This window comes from Mirounga leonina, unplaced genomic scaffold (genome assembly GCF_011800145.1).
Source record: "Mirounga leonina isolate KUSES-001 unplaced genomic scaffold, KU_Mleo_1.0 Mir_176, whole genome shotgun sequence".
In the NCBI taxonomy this organism is placed as follows: Eukaryota; Metazoa; Chordata; class Mammalia; order Carnivora; family Phocidae; genus Mirounga; species Mirounga leonina.
This window is the reverse complement of record NW_023270454.1, coordinates 6,107,085-6,123,035: the sequence shown is the minus strand read 5'-3', so window position 1 is coordinate 6,123,035 and position 15,951 is coordinate 6,107,085. Positions and strand designations below refer to the sequence as shown.

Genomic DNA, 15,951 nt, shown 5'->3' with positions numbered 1-15,951 from the left:
CACGTCAAAGTTTCGGGGTCTCGGCTCTCCCAAACTACCTCCCTGCGGGGCACCACGGCCCCAGAACTTGTCTCTGGGAGGTGGGGTGGGGCGCCCGCGCTGCGCGGCCGTCTGGTTTGGGGCGGGCAGCAGGGAGCCGGGAGAAAGGACCAATTCATTCGCTTCCTGAGGGGCATAATTTGGGTGGCAGCTGTTGCGGGAGAGAAGAGCCAGCGTCCTCGACCGGGGCTCTGTCCTTTAACCCCAGCTACCCCGGACCTGAAGGGCAGGCTGTTTGGCCAGGCTCGGGCCCACTGCTGCCTCGCGGTCCCTCGGACTGCGCTCAGTACCTCTCTTGGGCAGCGTGGAGGTGCAGCAGATCAGAGGCCCCTTGAAAAACATCGCCGGGCTCATCAACACATCTTGAGGGGCTCAAGGGCTGTTCCACACTCTCCGCCGCCACCCGAGGCATCGGCTCCGCTGGGCACAGACCGCAGATGAGAATGGGGCTGGGTGGTTTAGGTTCAGAGAGATTTTATGAAGAGTGCGGGCCGGGGTAGAAGACTCCGAGAGCTTAGTGTTTGCAGGGACCGAAATTATCCATAAAGCCTGCATACAATAGAGAATTGCCAGGTTGAAACAGGGTAGAAGTTTCAATCCTACAGATTTCTCTCCACCCTCCTTTCTATGGACAACTCCTATTTTGGTTTTTACAACAGTCCTGTGCCATACCCTGGCGCCCAGTCTTTCTTCATTGCTCCCTTTTGTCCAACAGGACCAAGCTGGAGCCCTGGGGTCGCAGTGCCACAATCAGCACAACCCAGGGGCGGGGGTTTCACGTTCTCCGCCTCCTAAATCAACTACCCCAATCCCTGGACCCTGGGTTGGTGCCTAAAGGGTTCGCTCACCTTCCCCCACCCCCTCCTCATTGGTTTTCAAGTGAGTATCTGTAGTAGAGACCTGCGCATCCTGAGCGCGATCCGCGGGCGCAGTCTAGGGTCTCGGTTTGCCCCTGGGATAGAGTAGAGACGCAGACCGGTCCCTCTCTCAAGAGAGCTGCATTTTCTGAAAGTGCGAGCTTCCAGTCGGCTCTGGCAAACGAGTTGCAAGGCGCTGTGTCCTCTAGCGGCAAACTCTCGCAGTTCATTTCTGAGCGCTCACCTACACCTAAGGGATCTGGTCGAGAGTCAATAGACGCTCAAATTTGAGTCCTATGTGGGGGCAAAGTCTCCCGAATGTAATCCAGGCTTTAGCCAAGGCCCTCTCAGTAATGAAGCCGGGAGGCTCGGGCGCAGTCGCTCGAACTGTGGAACAGCTGATTTGTCTCCTCCACGGCAGATGGTCTTTGAGCACAGATTTGCATTCATTGTCTTCAAATCTGTTTTCGCGCTGGTGTTCTAGATTTCAGCAGCAGATCTATGCGCAGATCAGAATACAAAAGGAGAAGCAAGAAAATAACACCCAGCCAGGAGGATTTTTAATAGGCACCGCGAGCTGCCCGGCGTAGTTAAAAAGCCGTCTAGGGTTTCAGCTGTTTGGCTGAGCTGCCGCCGCCTCCCGGCCACCAGCCCGCGGGCAGCAACGCGGCGACCGCACGCCCGTGGGCAAAGTTTCCGCGACTTCCCCTCTGCCTCCCTGCAGCTCCTCTGCTGGCTCCCCCCGGGGCTTCAGGAACTGGAGTGGAGTGGAATGGGGGGACTCCCGGGACAACGCCGGGAAGCTCTCGCGCTCAGCGAACCACGATCTGTCAGCAAGCTCTCATCTGTACGGGTGCGACTCCCGCTCATGTCTGCCCGGGGGTATTTTCCTTAGCTCCTTGACCGTTTTCCGTGACACTCTATTTATTTGAATAGCACTTGAGCCTTGCTCGTCCCCCACCCTGCTGCTTTCATTCATATATCCTCCTCTCTCAACAACTTGTAAACCGCACACAAAATCTGAGTGTCACCACGAGACTCCAGGAGACTTGGGGAGAGCCATTCAGGGAACTGGGTTGCTCTGGGGAACGTTTGCACAAAACATAAGTACATGTGGTCACACTCTCCACTTCTTCACAAACATGAACACAGATTCAAACCCAGAGAATGAGAATGAATATGCCTCCCCGCAGGCTACAAAAATTTGCATCTAGTGGCAAGATCCACGGAGTATTCCTGCTCCCGCGGCCTGACTAAGCGGAGACATCCCAACCTGCAGGGGCTGACTACTCGGCTTCAGTGCAAGATTTGGGGGCCTCAGCCCACGCACGCACTCGGGGTTCGGGCATGGACGCAGCGTCCACGGCTTTCTGTCCCCTTTCACCTCCCGGACTCCCAGCAACGCCGAGCGTGGCGCGCGCCGCCGGAGGACGTCGGCCCGGCCTGCCCAGCGCCGGCCAATCCCGAGCGTCCATGCAAATGAGGCTCCTTATCGGGCCGCGGCTCCGCCTCCCGCGGCCGCGGCTGTAGTAACCCATTCATGGGGCCCGCGCGCGGCTGCAGCCCGGCTCCGCGGTGCTCCCAGCCACCGCCTCCTCTCGGCTCCGGGTCTTCCCCTTCCTTTTACAACTGATCCAGTTGGGGATTTTTTTTTTTTTCTAAATTCGAACGGTGGGGAGGAGCAGGGAGGGGGGACCAGGAGGAAGGAGAGAGATTAGGCAGCCATCAATCTCCTCCTGTTTCTCCCAGAACAGGTGATGCTTCTAAATTGTGATCACTTTCTGGAGGCAGCGCTGCCGCTGGAAGGATGCGAGCGACCTAGGACGGAGGCCCTGAGGCGGCAGATCTGAACTTGCGGAGGATAAATAGCAAACTTTAACTACATCAGTCCGCACCTCAGGCGCGAAGCAAAGGACGGGTTATCTCTTTTAGCCGCCCCCCCCCCCCCCCTACCAACGAGAGACTCAAACTTCGGCTCTTGATCCCTTTTCTTGGATTGCTTTGGAGGAGACGGTTTGGTGACAGCATTGGAAACAGTAGGGACAGTGTTGTAACTCGTATTTTTAAAGCGACAGTAGACCAGACTTTTTAAATGTTTGGGATTCAAGATACTTTAGGAAGAGGACCAGCTCTGAAAGAGAAATCACTGGGTGCCGAGATGGATTCGGTCAGGTCCTGGGTCCGGAATGTCGGCGTGGTGGACGCCAATGTCGCGGCGCAGAGGTAACGATACGGTCTCACAATTATTACGGTCTTAAATGCTTTTCTTCGTTCCCTTTCTCGCTCTCACCGTCTGTCTGTCTGTGTGCCCCCTCTCTCTCCCCGCATCTGTCGCCCTGGCCCCGCGCGCTGGAGCTCGACCTAGGGCAGGCAGGTCGCTGCAGTCAGGGTACACTTACCCCGCAGCCGACACTCGAGTTTCCGAACTGCTTGGGTCGTTTGTGTTTCTCCCCCACTCCTTCCCCACAGACCACTCTTCGGGAAGAAAAATAACAAAGTGGCATCCAATGCTTTGCAGCTCAGCCCTTGGTTCTGCGATGCGGGCCCGGCCGGGAGCAGAGCGCTAGGACCGGAGCTGGCAGCGGCGACAGCCGGCGAGCCGGCTTCCCGGAGCCTCCCGGGTTTCGCCACGCCGCTTGCAAGCGCCTCTCCTCCCGCATCTTGCCGGGTGATTCCTGAAGGCCGGAAGCCCCGCGGCCAGATGGCGGCGGCGACGCGAGGAGTGGGAGAGGCCGGAGCCGCTGCTGGGAAGGCAAAAGCGGCCGGGAGCTCCGGGGCGTGGGGGGGGGGGGGCAGGCTGGAGGGTCCAGGCGCAGAGATCAAACAGTGGACCAGACGCACGGAAGAGCGGGTGAGGGAAGAGAAGGGATTAAAAAGAGAAGACGAAGGAGTAACAGTAGAAAGAGCCACAGAAGAAGAAGAAAGGCGAGGAGAGGAGACGGGCCGCAAACGCAGGGATCAGCAGCCTTTAGTTTTGCTAGTTACTGAAGTTGACTTTGTTTCTAAACGTCCGCGTGCTGAGATAGTAAACGCCTTGTTTAGGGTGCCACCCCACGGAGGCATTCTGGTCCCTTTCCCTCATCACCACTACTGAGCTGGGATTTGTGGTCTCCGCGTCCTTGCTTTCGAAAGACAGCCTTCCTCCCACAAACCCCAAAGAGCCCACGAACTTCTTCCCACGACTCCAGCCTTCCTATCCGCTCTCCTAGCCATCTCCCTTTAAGTCCTGACATCCCGCAGAGAAATGCCTCCTCTCCCAGATAGGCCACGTCTCCAGGTGTCCCGGGTAGAGCGAACCAGCCGCCATCCTTGGAGGAGAGGAGACCCGGGCGGCCCGCGGCTCCCTCCCTTCTGCGGGAGCCCGGGGCGCGCCGATACCCCCGGCAGACGGCACGAGGCAGAGGCGGCTTTCCGCCGCGGTCTGGGGACTCGCAGGGCTCAGGCGGAGGGAAATCAGGCGGCTTCACAGAGCCGGCTCCAAGGTGCATTTCCTTAGCCAAGCACCTTAAAGATACCTCCCCTACTTTCCTCCTTTACCCGGATCAAATCATTGTTAAACTTGGAATAGGCAGCCCGAGGGGGACTCTAGCCAGAATTTTACGCCATTCAAAAGAGTGAAAGTGCTCACACCCTGGGGTACGAGGACCAGAGATCCCAGCGCCGCGGGGCAGCACTGGCCATCTGCGCGCTCGCCTGGGCCCTGAGACTTCTGTTAAATGTGATCTGGCGGCTAGTTTGTCCCCGGCCGCGACAGGTCTGCAAGGAGGTGTGTGCACACACTCAAAACGCTCAGGGGCGCCTCCCGGGCCCCCCAACAGGGGTTTCGCGGTCAGCGGGTTTGGCTGGCGCCGCCGGGAGATGCAGCTTAAGCGGGGATCCCCCTGGCCCCAGGCGAGGACGCTCTCTGCCTCTTAATAACATTTTGCCTTCTCCAAGCGCAGCAGTTCTGGGGGCGGGGTCCCCAGTATCCCGTGGTCCGCAGTGGCCCGCTAACCTTGGTCTCGGGGATTCCACTCTGCCACTCTCCCGCGCGCAACTTTTCGGAAGAGCGAGGGAAGCGGGAGGAGAGGCCTCTCCCGGTAGAACCGAGGCTTGGGCTCTGGGTTTCCCGCCGCCCCCAGGGGGTTCCCCACCCACCAACTTTTGGAGAGAGCAAGGAGGGCGTAATGGGCAGTAGCAATAGGTCAGGTAACTCCAATGAAGATGAAGGAAATGGGTCACTTCTTCAAAAGTAAGGAGGATTTATTGCCCTAACCCCGGGGGCCTAGTTCCCAATCCTGACCCAGCTGGCAGCTCCACTTGAGGGTGAAGATAGGGGCGGCCCTACGGCATAAGACTTGAACGGCCTCCTTCAGGACTGCTTTGGGCCTTGGTCTGCAGCGGGCATCCTTTGGTCTCCACTAAAGGCCAGACTGTGAGCTGCTGGGCCCTGGGATGCCCGGAGGCTGGAACAGCGGGCGGTGGCAGTGGAGAGGGGCGTTCGCCCTGTCAGCCAACCCCTGTGGTCACTGTAACTACTCGAAAGAGTCCGCTCTTCTTAGACTGAATTGCAAAAAGGTCTGAGCGGCCCAGAACTCTGGACCCGGGATGGGGACCCTTGACCCCCCGCAGTATTTGTGTGGGCATGTTGGTAACATGGTATCTTTCTCTCTTTCCCTCTGTCCGGTGTCCCCCATGTCTTTTCCTGTGCAGCGGAGTGGCCCTGTCCCGGGCCCACTTTGAGAAGCAGCCTCCTTCCAACTTGAGGAAATCCAACTTCTTTCACTTCGTTCTGGCGCTCTATGACAGGCAGGGGCAGCCAGTGGAGATTGAGCGCACAGCCTTCGTTGATTTTGTGGAGAACGACAAAGTAAGCGGAGGTCCCCTTTTCCTCACCGCCTAATAACTACCTCCTTGCAAAGCACTAAAGATTCCATCTGTCACTCGCGACACTTTTCCACTCACATCATCAGGAATGATAAATCGAGGCTTCTCGCCCCAGCCTCTGAATCAGTTGATTTCCCGGCACCTCCTCGCTGCGGGGGCGCTGATGGCTCTGTGAACCCAGACTCTGGGGTCATTAGCAGAGCCTGGTCATGGACTGACCGTGGAGCAAACGCCCTTCAGAGCAGAGCATGCCCTTCTCCGGGTTATTTTTTGTTATTTTGCACCTGCCAGCGCTGGCAGAGTGGATACCCAGAGCCAAGTCTTGGCCCACCTTCCCCGTTGAGCCTTCTCTCCCGCTCTCGCTCCCCAGCGCAGTGTCCACTCTGACCCCAGCTCGGGTTTGGGGGCTGGATTCGATCTCAGATGAAATGGACATGTGATGAGAGGAAAGTCTCTTGCCCTCTCTGGGCCTGCGAGCTTTAGGGCTGGAGCTTCCTGAGGTCCTGCTCGAATCTGGGCCTGGGTCCCTGAGCTTGTGGCCCCAGAGGCTCTAGTCTTGGTGGGATAGAGCCAAATGCTACCCTTGCAAATGACAGGTCCCTGCATCTTTCTGCCAAGAGAAGCTTTGGGGCTTCTTAAGGATGGACAGAGCCTGTAGGGTTGGGTGGGGCCTGTTTAAAGGTATCCTTGGTGCGGTGTCCTATTGTCGCGTCTCAGGGGCGGGGGTGTCACACTTCTGAGGACATTTTTAAGGGGGAGGGAGAGAGGGGTTGCAGAGGGTCAAGTGGCCCGAGCCCTAGCAAGTTTCAGGGGTTGGCCTCCGGCAGATGCTCCTGCCCTTTGACCTGGGGCTGGGCAGGGGGTTGTTCAAAGTTGCCTAGTGAGTGGGGAAAAGTTGGCGGGAGGCGGGGTGGGGTGCGCTCTCTAGTTTTTCCTTCATTGGGTGGGGGGTGCTGGAAGGCAAGGGACTCGAACGCTGCCTGTCTTTTCAGGAACAAGGCAACGAGAAGACCAACAACGGCACCCACTATAAGTTACAGCTTCTCTACAGCAATGGTGAGCGCCTAGCGCCGGCTGCGGCGCCCGCACGTTTCTCTTGCTAGGAGGGCGGCTGACCACTTTGCAGTCGCTTGCCGGCAGCCTCCAGGCCTGGGGAGCGCAGGGCTGCGGGAGGCTCGGGCAGGGCCAGGGGCGGGTGGGCGGCCTTTGCCCCCAGGACCGCACAGCCGGAGTGCTTGCCTGCAGTCGGGAGCCTGGAGCGGCTGCCCTGGCCTCGGTCCCCACAGCGGGGACGGGTTTGGGTGCCGAGAGCGGCTCCGCGGCCCTTACCTCGTGCCCGCCCCCTCCCCCGCAGGCGTCCGCACCGAGCAGGACCTGTACGTCAGGCTCATCGACTCGGTCACCAAGCAGGTGAGCCGGCGGGCCACCCCGTCTACTCTTCTCCCCGGCGCCCCCCCCACCCCCGCACCTCCCTCCCTCCCCGCCTGCCCCTGACCTCTGCCCACCCCCCACGGTTTCCTGGGTCAGACTTCACATGCTTCTCCACATCAACTAGCACCTTGTCCAGCCTGGAGAACAATTTTTTTCCCTCTCTTCTCCCTTGTTCTTCTTCTTTCTGGTTGGGGTTGGGGGTAGGGGAACAAAGGGGTGAAGAGAGGAAGCAATTGGTAGGAGATCCCGTCCCCCGAAACATTCCCTTTTGCAGGAATACGTCCTCACCAGGGCAAACTTCTCTATTATTCTTTTGCTTGAGTTAATCAGGCCACAGCTCAGCTTCTGGCTAACTCTTAATGAACTAGTGGGCAGAGGGAGAAAAAAACGATTCTGTGCTTGTTTTAACGTCCCCTTTTCTTTGTCTCTCCATTGCCTTCATATCTTCCCTTCCTGCCCCTGCCCCCAACTCCTTTGCAGCCCATAGCTTACGAGGGACAAAATAAGAATCCGGAAATGTGCCGAGTTCTCCTGACGCACGAAGTGATGTGCAGGTAAGTGTCGCGTTTTTCCTGCGGGCTTTGCTGGAAAGCGGGCAGGTGAACCACGCCAGCCGGCTTGCATGCAACCAGCATTGAGTTTCAGGAGTGGTGGCTCCAGGGGAGGGTGGCCTTACCCCGGGGGCTGATTTGCTAGAATTCTCCCTTAAAGGCCAGATTCTTAGGGCATATCCATTCAGACTCCAAAAGGAAACCCAGAACCACTCAGGATTTCACCCCCCTGGCATCTCAAGAGTTTCCTCCATTTCGAGGAAAGTTTCTGTTGTCCAGTGGTCAGTGGCAGTGCGGGGAGGGACCGGGCAGCCCCCGGCCAGGTTTGGGGTCACAGACTTTCCCTGAACGGGTCTCCACCCGAGGTCCGCCCTGCTAGGTTCCTGCCTGTCCTGCCAGATCCGGGTAGATTTCCAGGAGGGTCACTCGTGGAGTACAGGGATCAAAGCACTGGCAAGACTTGCAGTCTGGGAGAGGGACTACCGGAGGTTGGAACCCACCCTCCCCACCCCCACCCCAACCGCTGAGGCACCTGTCTATGATGCGGAAGGGTTTCCTTCCTCCTGGGATGTTGCTTCTCCGGTGATTTCCCTTGTCAGGGGAGTTTCAGAGGTCACGAGAAAGTACTGGGTAGAAAGAGTAGTCCGGTTGACCACTAGTGGAAGAGGCAGGGAGAGGACCCCATCAGGGGGTCCGGAGCAACAACTGGATTCTGAGCATCAAGTTGTGAGAGGTGCAGTCTACTCAGATTCCCGCATTTTCCCCCATCTTCTTTCTGGAGACCAGTCATTCCATTTTGAGTCCTTTCTTCTGCTTGACTAGAAGAGAATTAAAAATTAGAAGAAATTCATCCATGCACTTAATTATTCATCCTTTCAACAAACGTTTGAGTACTGGGGACCCACCACAGCAAAAGAGAAAAGGAAACTCTGGAAAGAGGTGGTTATTTGACTATAAACATTTAAATGTCAAGTCCATACACGTTTTTCTTCCTCCCAAATCTCGGATTGGAGAGAAAGCCTCAGTTCTTCCTTGCTCTGCTGTTGCCCCAGTGAACGTCCACCAGCTCCAGACTTGCTAGTTTTGGGTAATTGCAGGCCATCTGATTTAGTCTGGACTGTTTTATGGGCAGCTCCCAGCAGCCTCGGCTCCCTCCCAACCCAGTCAGAAAGAAACCATAACAATCAGCCATGTTTGTTTTGGTTTTGACCAAGTATTAGAAAAACAAACTTTGCCAAATGCAAAGTTCATTTCTGCCAGTGGCCTCGGCGGAGCGGAATGGAGCTTCCCTGCCTGAGTAGCTGGGAGAGGCCATGGGTGAGGGAGTGAGCAGATAGCCACTCCATTATCCCAGGGCCCCTGATAGATTCATTCAGAAAGGAAATGCAATTCCAGGAAGAGCTTGCATGTAACACCTAGATTAAATAGTTAGAACACTTTGATTTGGTTGGCTAATTGAAGGACTTTTTTTTTTTTTTTTTATCCCTCTTTATATGTCAAATGTCTTTGTTTGGAGAGATTATCTTCTTAAAAGAAAAGAAAACAAACCCCCGAAACTGGCCCATTGTCTGACGAATTATACCTATCACTTTAAATAATACTCGCACGCCCCATCAAGCTGTAGTTAAGGCTGACATTTTTATTTTTAAGCCCAATCAAATCCTCCTCATTTTATGCTGTTTAAGTAACAGCATCAATTTTTAAAGCCTCTAGTTTAGTCTGCATTAGTAACACAATATAAAAATTTAATGTACTGTAACTTCTCTGCATCTGAGACCTGGGAAGATGCTCTGCGATGTTCTTCCCAAAACTAGAATTTAAAACAAATATTAATTATGGGTAAATAAATGATCCATTGGATGGGTACTGTGTATGGTGTGTGTGTGTGTGTATGTGTGTGTTTTGGGAGCTAGCTGGGATGATGGCAAATATTGGATGTATCCAGAGGGGAAGATCTCAATTTGTCAGTCAGAGCTGGCTGATTCTCCAGTAAGGGAAAAGTTCCTTCTCCCACATTTTGGGAGCCAGGGAGAGCAGTCCATGATTGAGGGATGAATCAGATGCATGTTCTGAGAGTTTGCGTGGTGTTCTTGAGCATACCTGGGGATTTCCCTGAATGGTTTTATGTTCTCTAAGCCTTAGGAAAAAAAGCTCATAAACTGGCGTTGAGTTTTCAGAGGGAACAAAATAAATCTCTTTAGGAATAACTTTTTCTCCCTTCCCCAGTTGTCTCTGCTCCTCTCCTTCCGGCTTTAGTTCATTTTGCCAATTATTAGCAAGGAGAAATCTAGTTGTTATGTCGCTGCAAGCCACGCCTGTGCCCTCAATGCTCGGAGGGTTAAAAGATATTATAATTTGAACAGAAGTTGTCTCAAGGTCTACAGCTGGCTAATAACAGAGTTGTATTGAGCGCGAGCAAACCCCACAGCTGTGACTTTTCGCCACAAGGCGCAGGCTAGACGGGGCCCTAATCAGATGGGCCAGCCGGGCAGTGAGGCCAGTGTCTTTATCGGCCAGATGGTGTGAATTTAGACACTTTTGTTATGCAATCGCAGGGAGGAGTTGGGGAGAAGAAAACAAAACAAAAGCCACCATGCTGTGCGCTTATTTGAGTTTGAAATTAGAGACAGATTTTTGAAAGTTGAGGGTTGAATTTTAAAAACGATTTTGGAGGGGAAAGGGCACATTCGCTTGTCTTGAGCAGGAGTTTGACTGACTGGACACCCTGTGTCCAGGGCTGGGGATTTTTTCTTCTCCAGCCATCCCTTATCCCTCTTTTTTTTCTTCCTTTTGGAAGAAGGCAGGTAAGATTCAGGATTGGGATGCAATTTTCCATATTTCCCCAGCCTCACCGCCAACTTGGTTTATTTTTTCTCTTTCCCTCTCTAAAGACTCTGTGAGATTGGGAGGACCAGAGAGGCCTGTAGTGTTTGAGGGAAAAGGTTGAGAGTGTTTCAGGGAAAAGGTTCTCTGAGTAAGAATTAGAATAAAATAAACCAAACCCAGCCAAACTAAAGAGTGGAGGACCAACCTGCATTTTCATTCATTAGGGAGAAGGAGCCCTTCTGAGCCTCTCCATGATAGTTAGGAACACAATCGACCTAATGCCAAGTTCAGTTTCCTCTTCTCTTTGTTTATTTTTCCCCTTCCTTTCCTATTTTACAGTCTTGTTCAGTTTTTAAAAAACACTTACCAGGAACTTCAGACCTAGAAACTTGCTTGTTAGAAGATAACCCTATAAAACCTTTTCACTAAAGTAGCTGAACCTGAAGTTGGTCGCACGGGCTTTGTCTCTACAGCAAAGGGAGAGGAGAATGGAGTTTGTCATCTGAGTAATTCAGGGCGCCAGTCCTTCAGGTCCACCATGCACATATCTGATCCCAGAGCGATTGTTTGAAGACCGTGGGTTCATGAATGTCCTCCACTTTCCACTTCCCTTTGCTTATGTTAATATTACTGGCATGAGGATGGAATGTCATTTAAGAAACCAGATTAAAAAAAAATAACTAGGACATCTTGATGAGAACTTTTCTTAAAAAAAAAAAAAGAAAAGAAAAGAAAGGAAAAGAATTAGTTTTGCCTCACCCAGAGAAATTTTGAGAAGGGCTCTCAGATGGAGCACTCCTATTATTTTTATACCTTTACTATTTCAGCCCAGTCACCAAGTGAGTGTCTTCTACATCTCTTCTGTGCTATTAACATTAGAGACTGTACTTAAATATGTTACTGATGGAACATGGAAGATTGGGTCCTAAAGTTTCTCTGCATTTTTCTTTGAATATTGTTTCCTTCCCTGATGAGATTCTCCACATTGTATTACACTGGCACCAGGCTTACATTTTTATCTGTTTTTCTTTTCCTTAAGAGAAAATCCCCATGGAAAGCAGCTGAATTCAGCTGAGCAATTTTGCAAACTTACTCGGCCTCTTCAGAATCATTCCTTCTCAAACTAAACAGATTGGCACATCCTGACAGTCTGTGTTCTCGTAATTAAATTGTACCAGCATCGCACACATATTTGGGCTAGGCTCACATACTGCTGAGGTCAGAGGGGAGTCTAGCTAGAAGGTCTTTGGGTAACAAGCATGCCTGGGCTTTTGAAATTGTGTCGCTAAGGAAAAAAGGTTTGCCTGAGCCGCATAGGTATTCTGCTGACATCAGCAATGGAAATAGGGAGAGGTGGGAGAGGGAAGTGGGTGGTGGTAGGGAGTTAGGAAGAGAGACAAGGGCTTTGGGAGGTGGGAAAGCAGCTGGCCAGCATTTTTATTGGTGTTAATCTTGGGATGGATTGAAATTTTAAAAGTTAAGACCCAATATAATTTCAAAGGCAAAATATTATTTCAGAAAGTCCCCAGTGGCCAACTCTGGTATTTAAGAATGTTGAGACAATTTTTCTTTTACTTCCTACTAATTTGATTAAATTTCTTAAAACCTCCTAGCGCTCATTTGGTGAAACTTGTTTAGCACCTCTCCAGTATATCTTGCTCTTTGAGAAAGGTAGAATGAATGGGTGGCCGGGTAATCCCACGCATCCCTGTAGGAGCGAAGATGAACTTTAAAAGTTTTACAAAGACTCCTTTATTCATTTGTTTGTTTTTAATTCTGTGGAGGACCAGAGAGGACAAGTGGACTAGAGAGAGCCACAAAGCAAATCTGTGTCTGGGCTGGTGGTAGGCCTAGGAGTCCCTGCTGCCTCATGGCCTCCCTTTTTTCCTCCTTCTGTCATCACTTCCAAAGAGGGCTCGGGGATCTCATTGCCTCACGGGCTTCCTAAACCGAGAAGGGACTCTGGAGATAATCTTGTCCAGTATTTTAATTTTATATATAAGGTTGGCAAAGCCCAGAGGGGTTAAACAGATTTGACTGTATTCCCACAGCTGCTTGGTGACAGCGTCCGATGGGACGTCAGAGCCCCGATTCTCACTTTAGCCACCTTTCCATTGTGTTGCTTCGCTCTCAAACTTAAACAGATCGTGGAAAGGGCAGTGCTGACATCTAGTTTGCTTACTGCTAGTGTTTATGTGGCATAGTCTCCGACCAGTGTGGATAGTCATGTTTTGTTGTTGTTGTTTTTTTTCTATGCCATGTCAAGGCTATATTCTTAAGCAACTACCATTGATGGTAGACCATGTGCTTGAATGAGCCAAGAGGTTTTCAGGAGCTTGCAGGGCCAGTGGCAGCGGGCAGCAACGAGGGGACGTGATTTTCCAGTGCTTCCCCACCACCCAGCTTCCTTTGCTTTTGTCACATCTGTCTAGGTCTTTCATACAGACACCTTTGGATTGGAGCATTTTGCTCTCTGCTCAGGTCTGACTGAATCCTTCCTATCTGCTGTGATTGCCCTAGGGCTTCTTCTTTTCTGTCTCCCTCCCAGATAATTTCACAAGCCTTTCTCCAGCATCTACCAGGTACCCAGCACTTTGCTAGGTGGAAGTCTTGGGAGGCAGCATCTTCAAGATGGGACTTACAGGGGAAGTCCCATTTCTGGTCTGGACTCGGTGAAAATCATGGGAAAGATCATTTTACAGCTCTCTACCTCATTTTCTCCCTATTTTACAATGTATACCATGGTTCTGGTCTTCCTCCTTCAATCTTTAGAAAATGACAGAAATGGATAAATAACTAAATGTTTATAAAGTACACTGAGTTCTCTGGAAAGATGTTATTAGTACCTAAGTTTGATAAAGCCAGGCAGCTACTCGGGGTCTGTTTTATGCCTTTTCCTTTCCCTTCTTTCTTCAAATATTTATTAAGACGCAAAGATCTAAAAGATACAACCCGAAAATCATTCAACATGGAACTGGAAGTGACCTTATAGATTTAAAAATCCAATGCCTGTGGTTCAGAATACAAATATGGCTCCTGGGAAAGTTGTGATTTGCTGAGAATGACCCAGTTATAAGCCCCTAGAATGAGAATTTGAGAGAGTATCTTTGGGCTTCGGGTTCAGTGTTGTTTTTAAACATGGTCACAAATCCTGCGCTTGAGCAACTGAATGCTAAGAAGCTACCTAGGACATTTTTGTGAATGTTTCTATGTTATATGCTTCTTGTATTTTCTTGATTTTAACAAATTGCTTTTACTCTCTTGGTTCTTTCCCAATCTACAGTCGATGTTGCGAGAAGAAAAGTTGTGGGAACCGAAATGAGACTCCTTCAGACCCCGTCATCATCGACAGGTAGGGGGAGAAAGTGATTGAAACAATCATTCCTGGTTTCTTTCCTTTACGAATCTCCATGCTGAGTACTGATTGCTTGGGATTTGCCATAAGGTTGGTTTCATGCTATCTTCAAGGCAGAGCTAGTCCAACATGTGTTTTCTTGTTGTGGTTGGCCTTTCTTGGAAGAAGTCAGAAACTTACTTTCTGAACATGTGTCTCTAAATCTATGATGAGATTCTTTTTCAGGTGCATTGATGTCAACCTAATAAGGAGTATGTGGATGGTAGAGGATGCCAGCTCTCCTATCTGGCAGAGCTGGGTCTCAGTAAGTTTCTTGGAAGAGGCAGTGTACCCCAAGTTAAGTGGCAACCCCTTTATCATTCTCAGTGATTGCTGTTGGCTTTGAAGACTATCAATTTAGATTACAGTTTAGGGGATTATGACAAGCTCTCTCTTACACTGAGGGAGATTCCATTCTACCACAGAGCGTTGCATTCTGGGTCTTATGTTATATTCAGAGTGCGCAAGATTCTCTGGGACAAGATGCTAATTCATTGAAATGTGATTTAGGCATCCTCAGCTGTCTGTTTTTGTGATTGGAAACAGAACTTACAAACCAACGAAGAAATACCAAATTAACTTCCAGCAATCATGTAATTTTAAGAAATCCCCTATTCCCACCCCTAATTTTTTCTCTTTCGTTAAAAAACGGAATAATTCCCTATTGCTTCTTTCTTTGGGTTTTCGTGTTTCTAGCCAGGTCCTGAAATGGATTGGAGAGACCACAGTCTCCAAAGTTGTTATTCCGATATTCCAATGAATTCTCAGTTGGGAGAATGGAACCTCTGGCATTCTTCCCAGAAAGCCAGCTTGGTTTCTTTGTGGAAAGTATAGCATAGCCTTAGGAACGAGGAGGCTGGAATCCTGATCCTGTCCTTGCTCCTGACCTTGGACAAAGCACTCAGCATCTTTGCTCTTCAGTGGTACGACTGGAGGGTACTGCCTGCCACTCTAGGTTTCAGGAGGCTCCAGAAGTATCTATCCATGGCAGTTTTGCAATCTTCTCTGAGATGCTTGGAAGAGGTTGATAACCAAATGTAAAATGTTTGTTGGGTGTGTGGGGTGCCTTTGCCATCATAGGAGGTTCAGGTGAGACCCATTTTAGGGAGCTGTTTGGAATTTCCTTTTTGGTTTTGGTTTTTCTTTTTTTTCCTGAAAGTACATAGAAGCTCATAATAAAAGAGTTGTGAGAACTCTCTAGGGTCAGCCGTCTTCCTCATTTGACAGATGGAAAACTGGCCTGGGAATGCTGACATGCCTTGCCCACGATTGCACAGCTGGGTGGAACAGAGCTGGCCCTAGAACACAGCCGTCTGTCCTCTCAGCTCGTGCTCCTCTCGCTGCCACAGCCTCCCTCTCCTGGAACTGTCTGTCCTGACTTATGTGACTTGGATGTGTTGATTGCATGTGGCCCCATTTCCCAACTTGCCAGGATGCCCTCAGGATCCCCTGGGGGAATTTCAAGCATATGAGAACAGGCTAGATGCAGACCCAGTCCTTTCCGGCGTGCACACTGACCTCACCAATCATCTCTTCTCCACACACCTTTGCTCACCTTTCAAGATGGTCCTCCATCCTCATGACTAGTACCTCTTCTCTTGCCCCACGAACCAGCTTTTGAAATGGTTGCAAACCTACAAATGCCAAGCTGCATCTTACATCTCATCAGCGCACATCCTAATGACTCTGTACAGAGCAGTTCTTACTTTAAGAAACCTCATATAGCCTGCACCTGCGGATAAAGCCAAACATATTTGCATTTTCATCCTCTGTGATACACAGTTACATGTACAAAAGAAAGTAGTCTTTCTGCATCCACACAGAAGATTTTCATATTAGGTGTTTTCACTGTTTGTGCTAGGATGCCTTACATTCTTCTCAGAAGGTGGACATTGTATCTTGGCTGCATATTATAGAGCTTTATGTGACTATAGCATTTATTTATTTATTTATTTATTTATTTATTTATTTATTTATTTATTTATTT

General features: G+C 50.9%; 1 protein-coding gene across 1 annotated transcript in view; it reads left to right on the top strand.

Moving 5' to 3' along the window:
- The first annotated feature begins 2,450 nt into the window (after positions 1-2,450).
- EBF2 (EBF transcription factor 2) overlaps positions 2,451-15,951 on the top strand; it is a 187,103-nt gene continuing 173,602 nt past the window's right edge. Inside the window, exons 1-6 of the mRNA XM_035022590.1 lie at positions 2,451-3,119; positions 5,589-5,745; positions 6,755-6,818; positions 7,117-7,172; positions 7,674-7,747; positions 13,854-13,922. Coding sequence (XP_034878481.1) covers positions 2,989-3,119; positions 5,589-5,745; positions 6,755-6,818; positions 7,117-7,172; positions 7,674-7,747; positions 13,854-13,922 — 551 coding nt within the window. The 5' untranslated portion in view covers positions 2,451-2,988. The remainder of the gene's footprint in view (positions 3,120-5,588; positions 5,746-6,754; positions 6,819-7,116; positions 7,173-7,673; positions 7,748-13,853; positions 13,923-15,951) is intronic.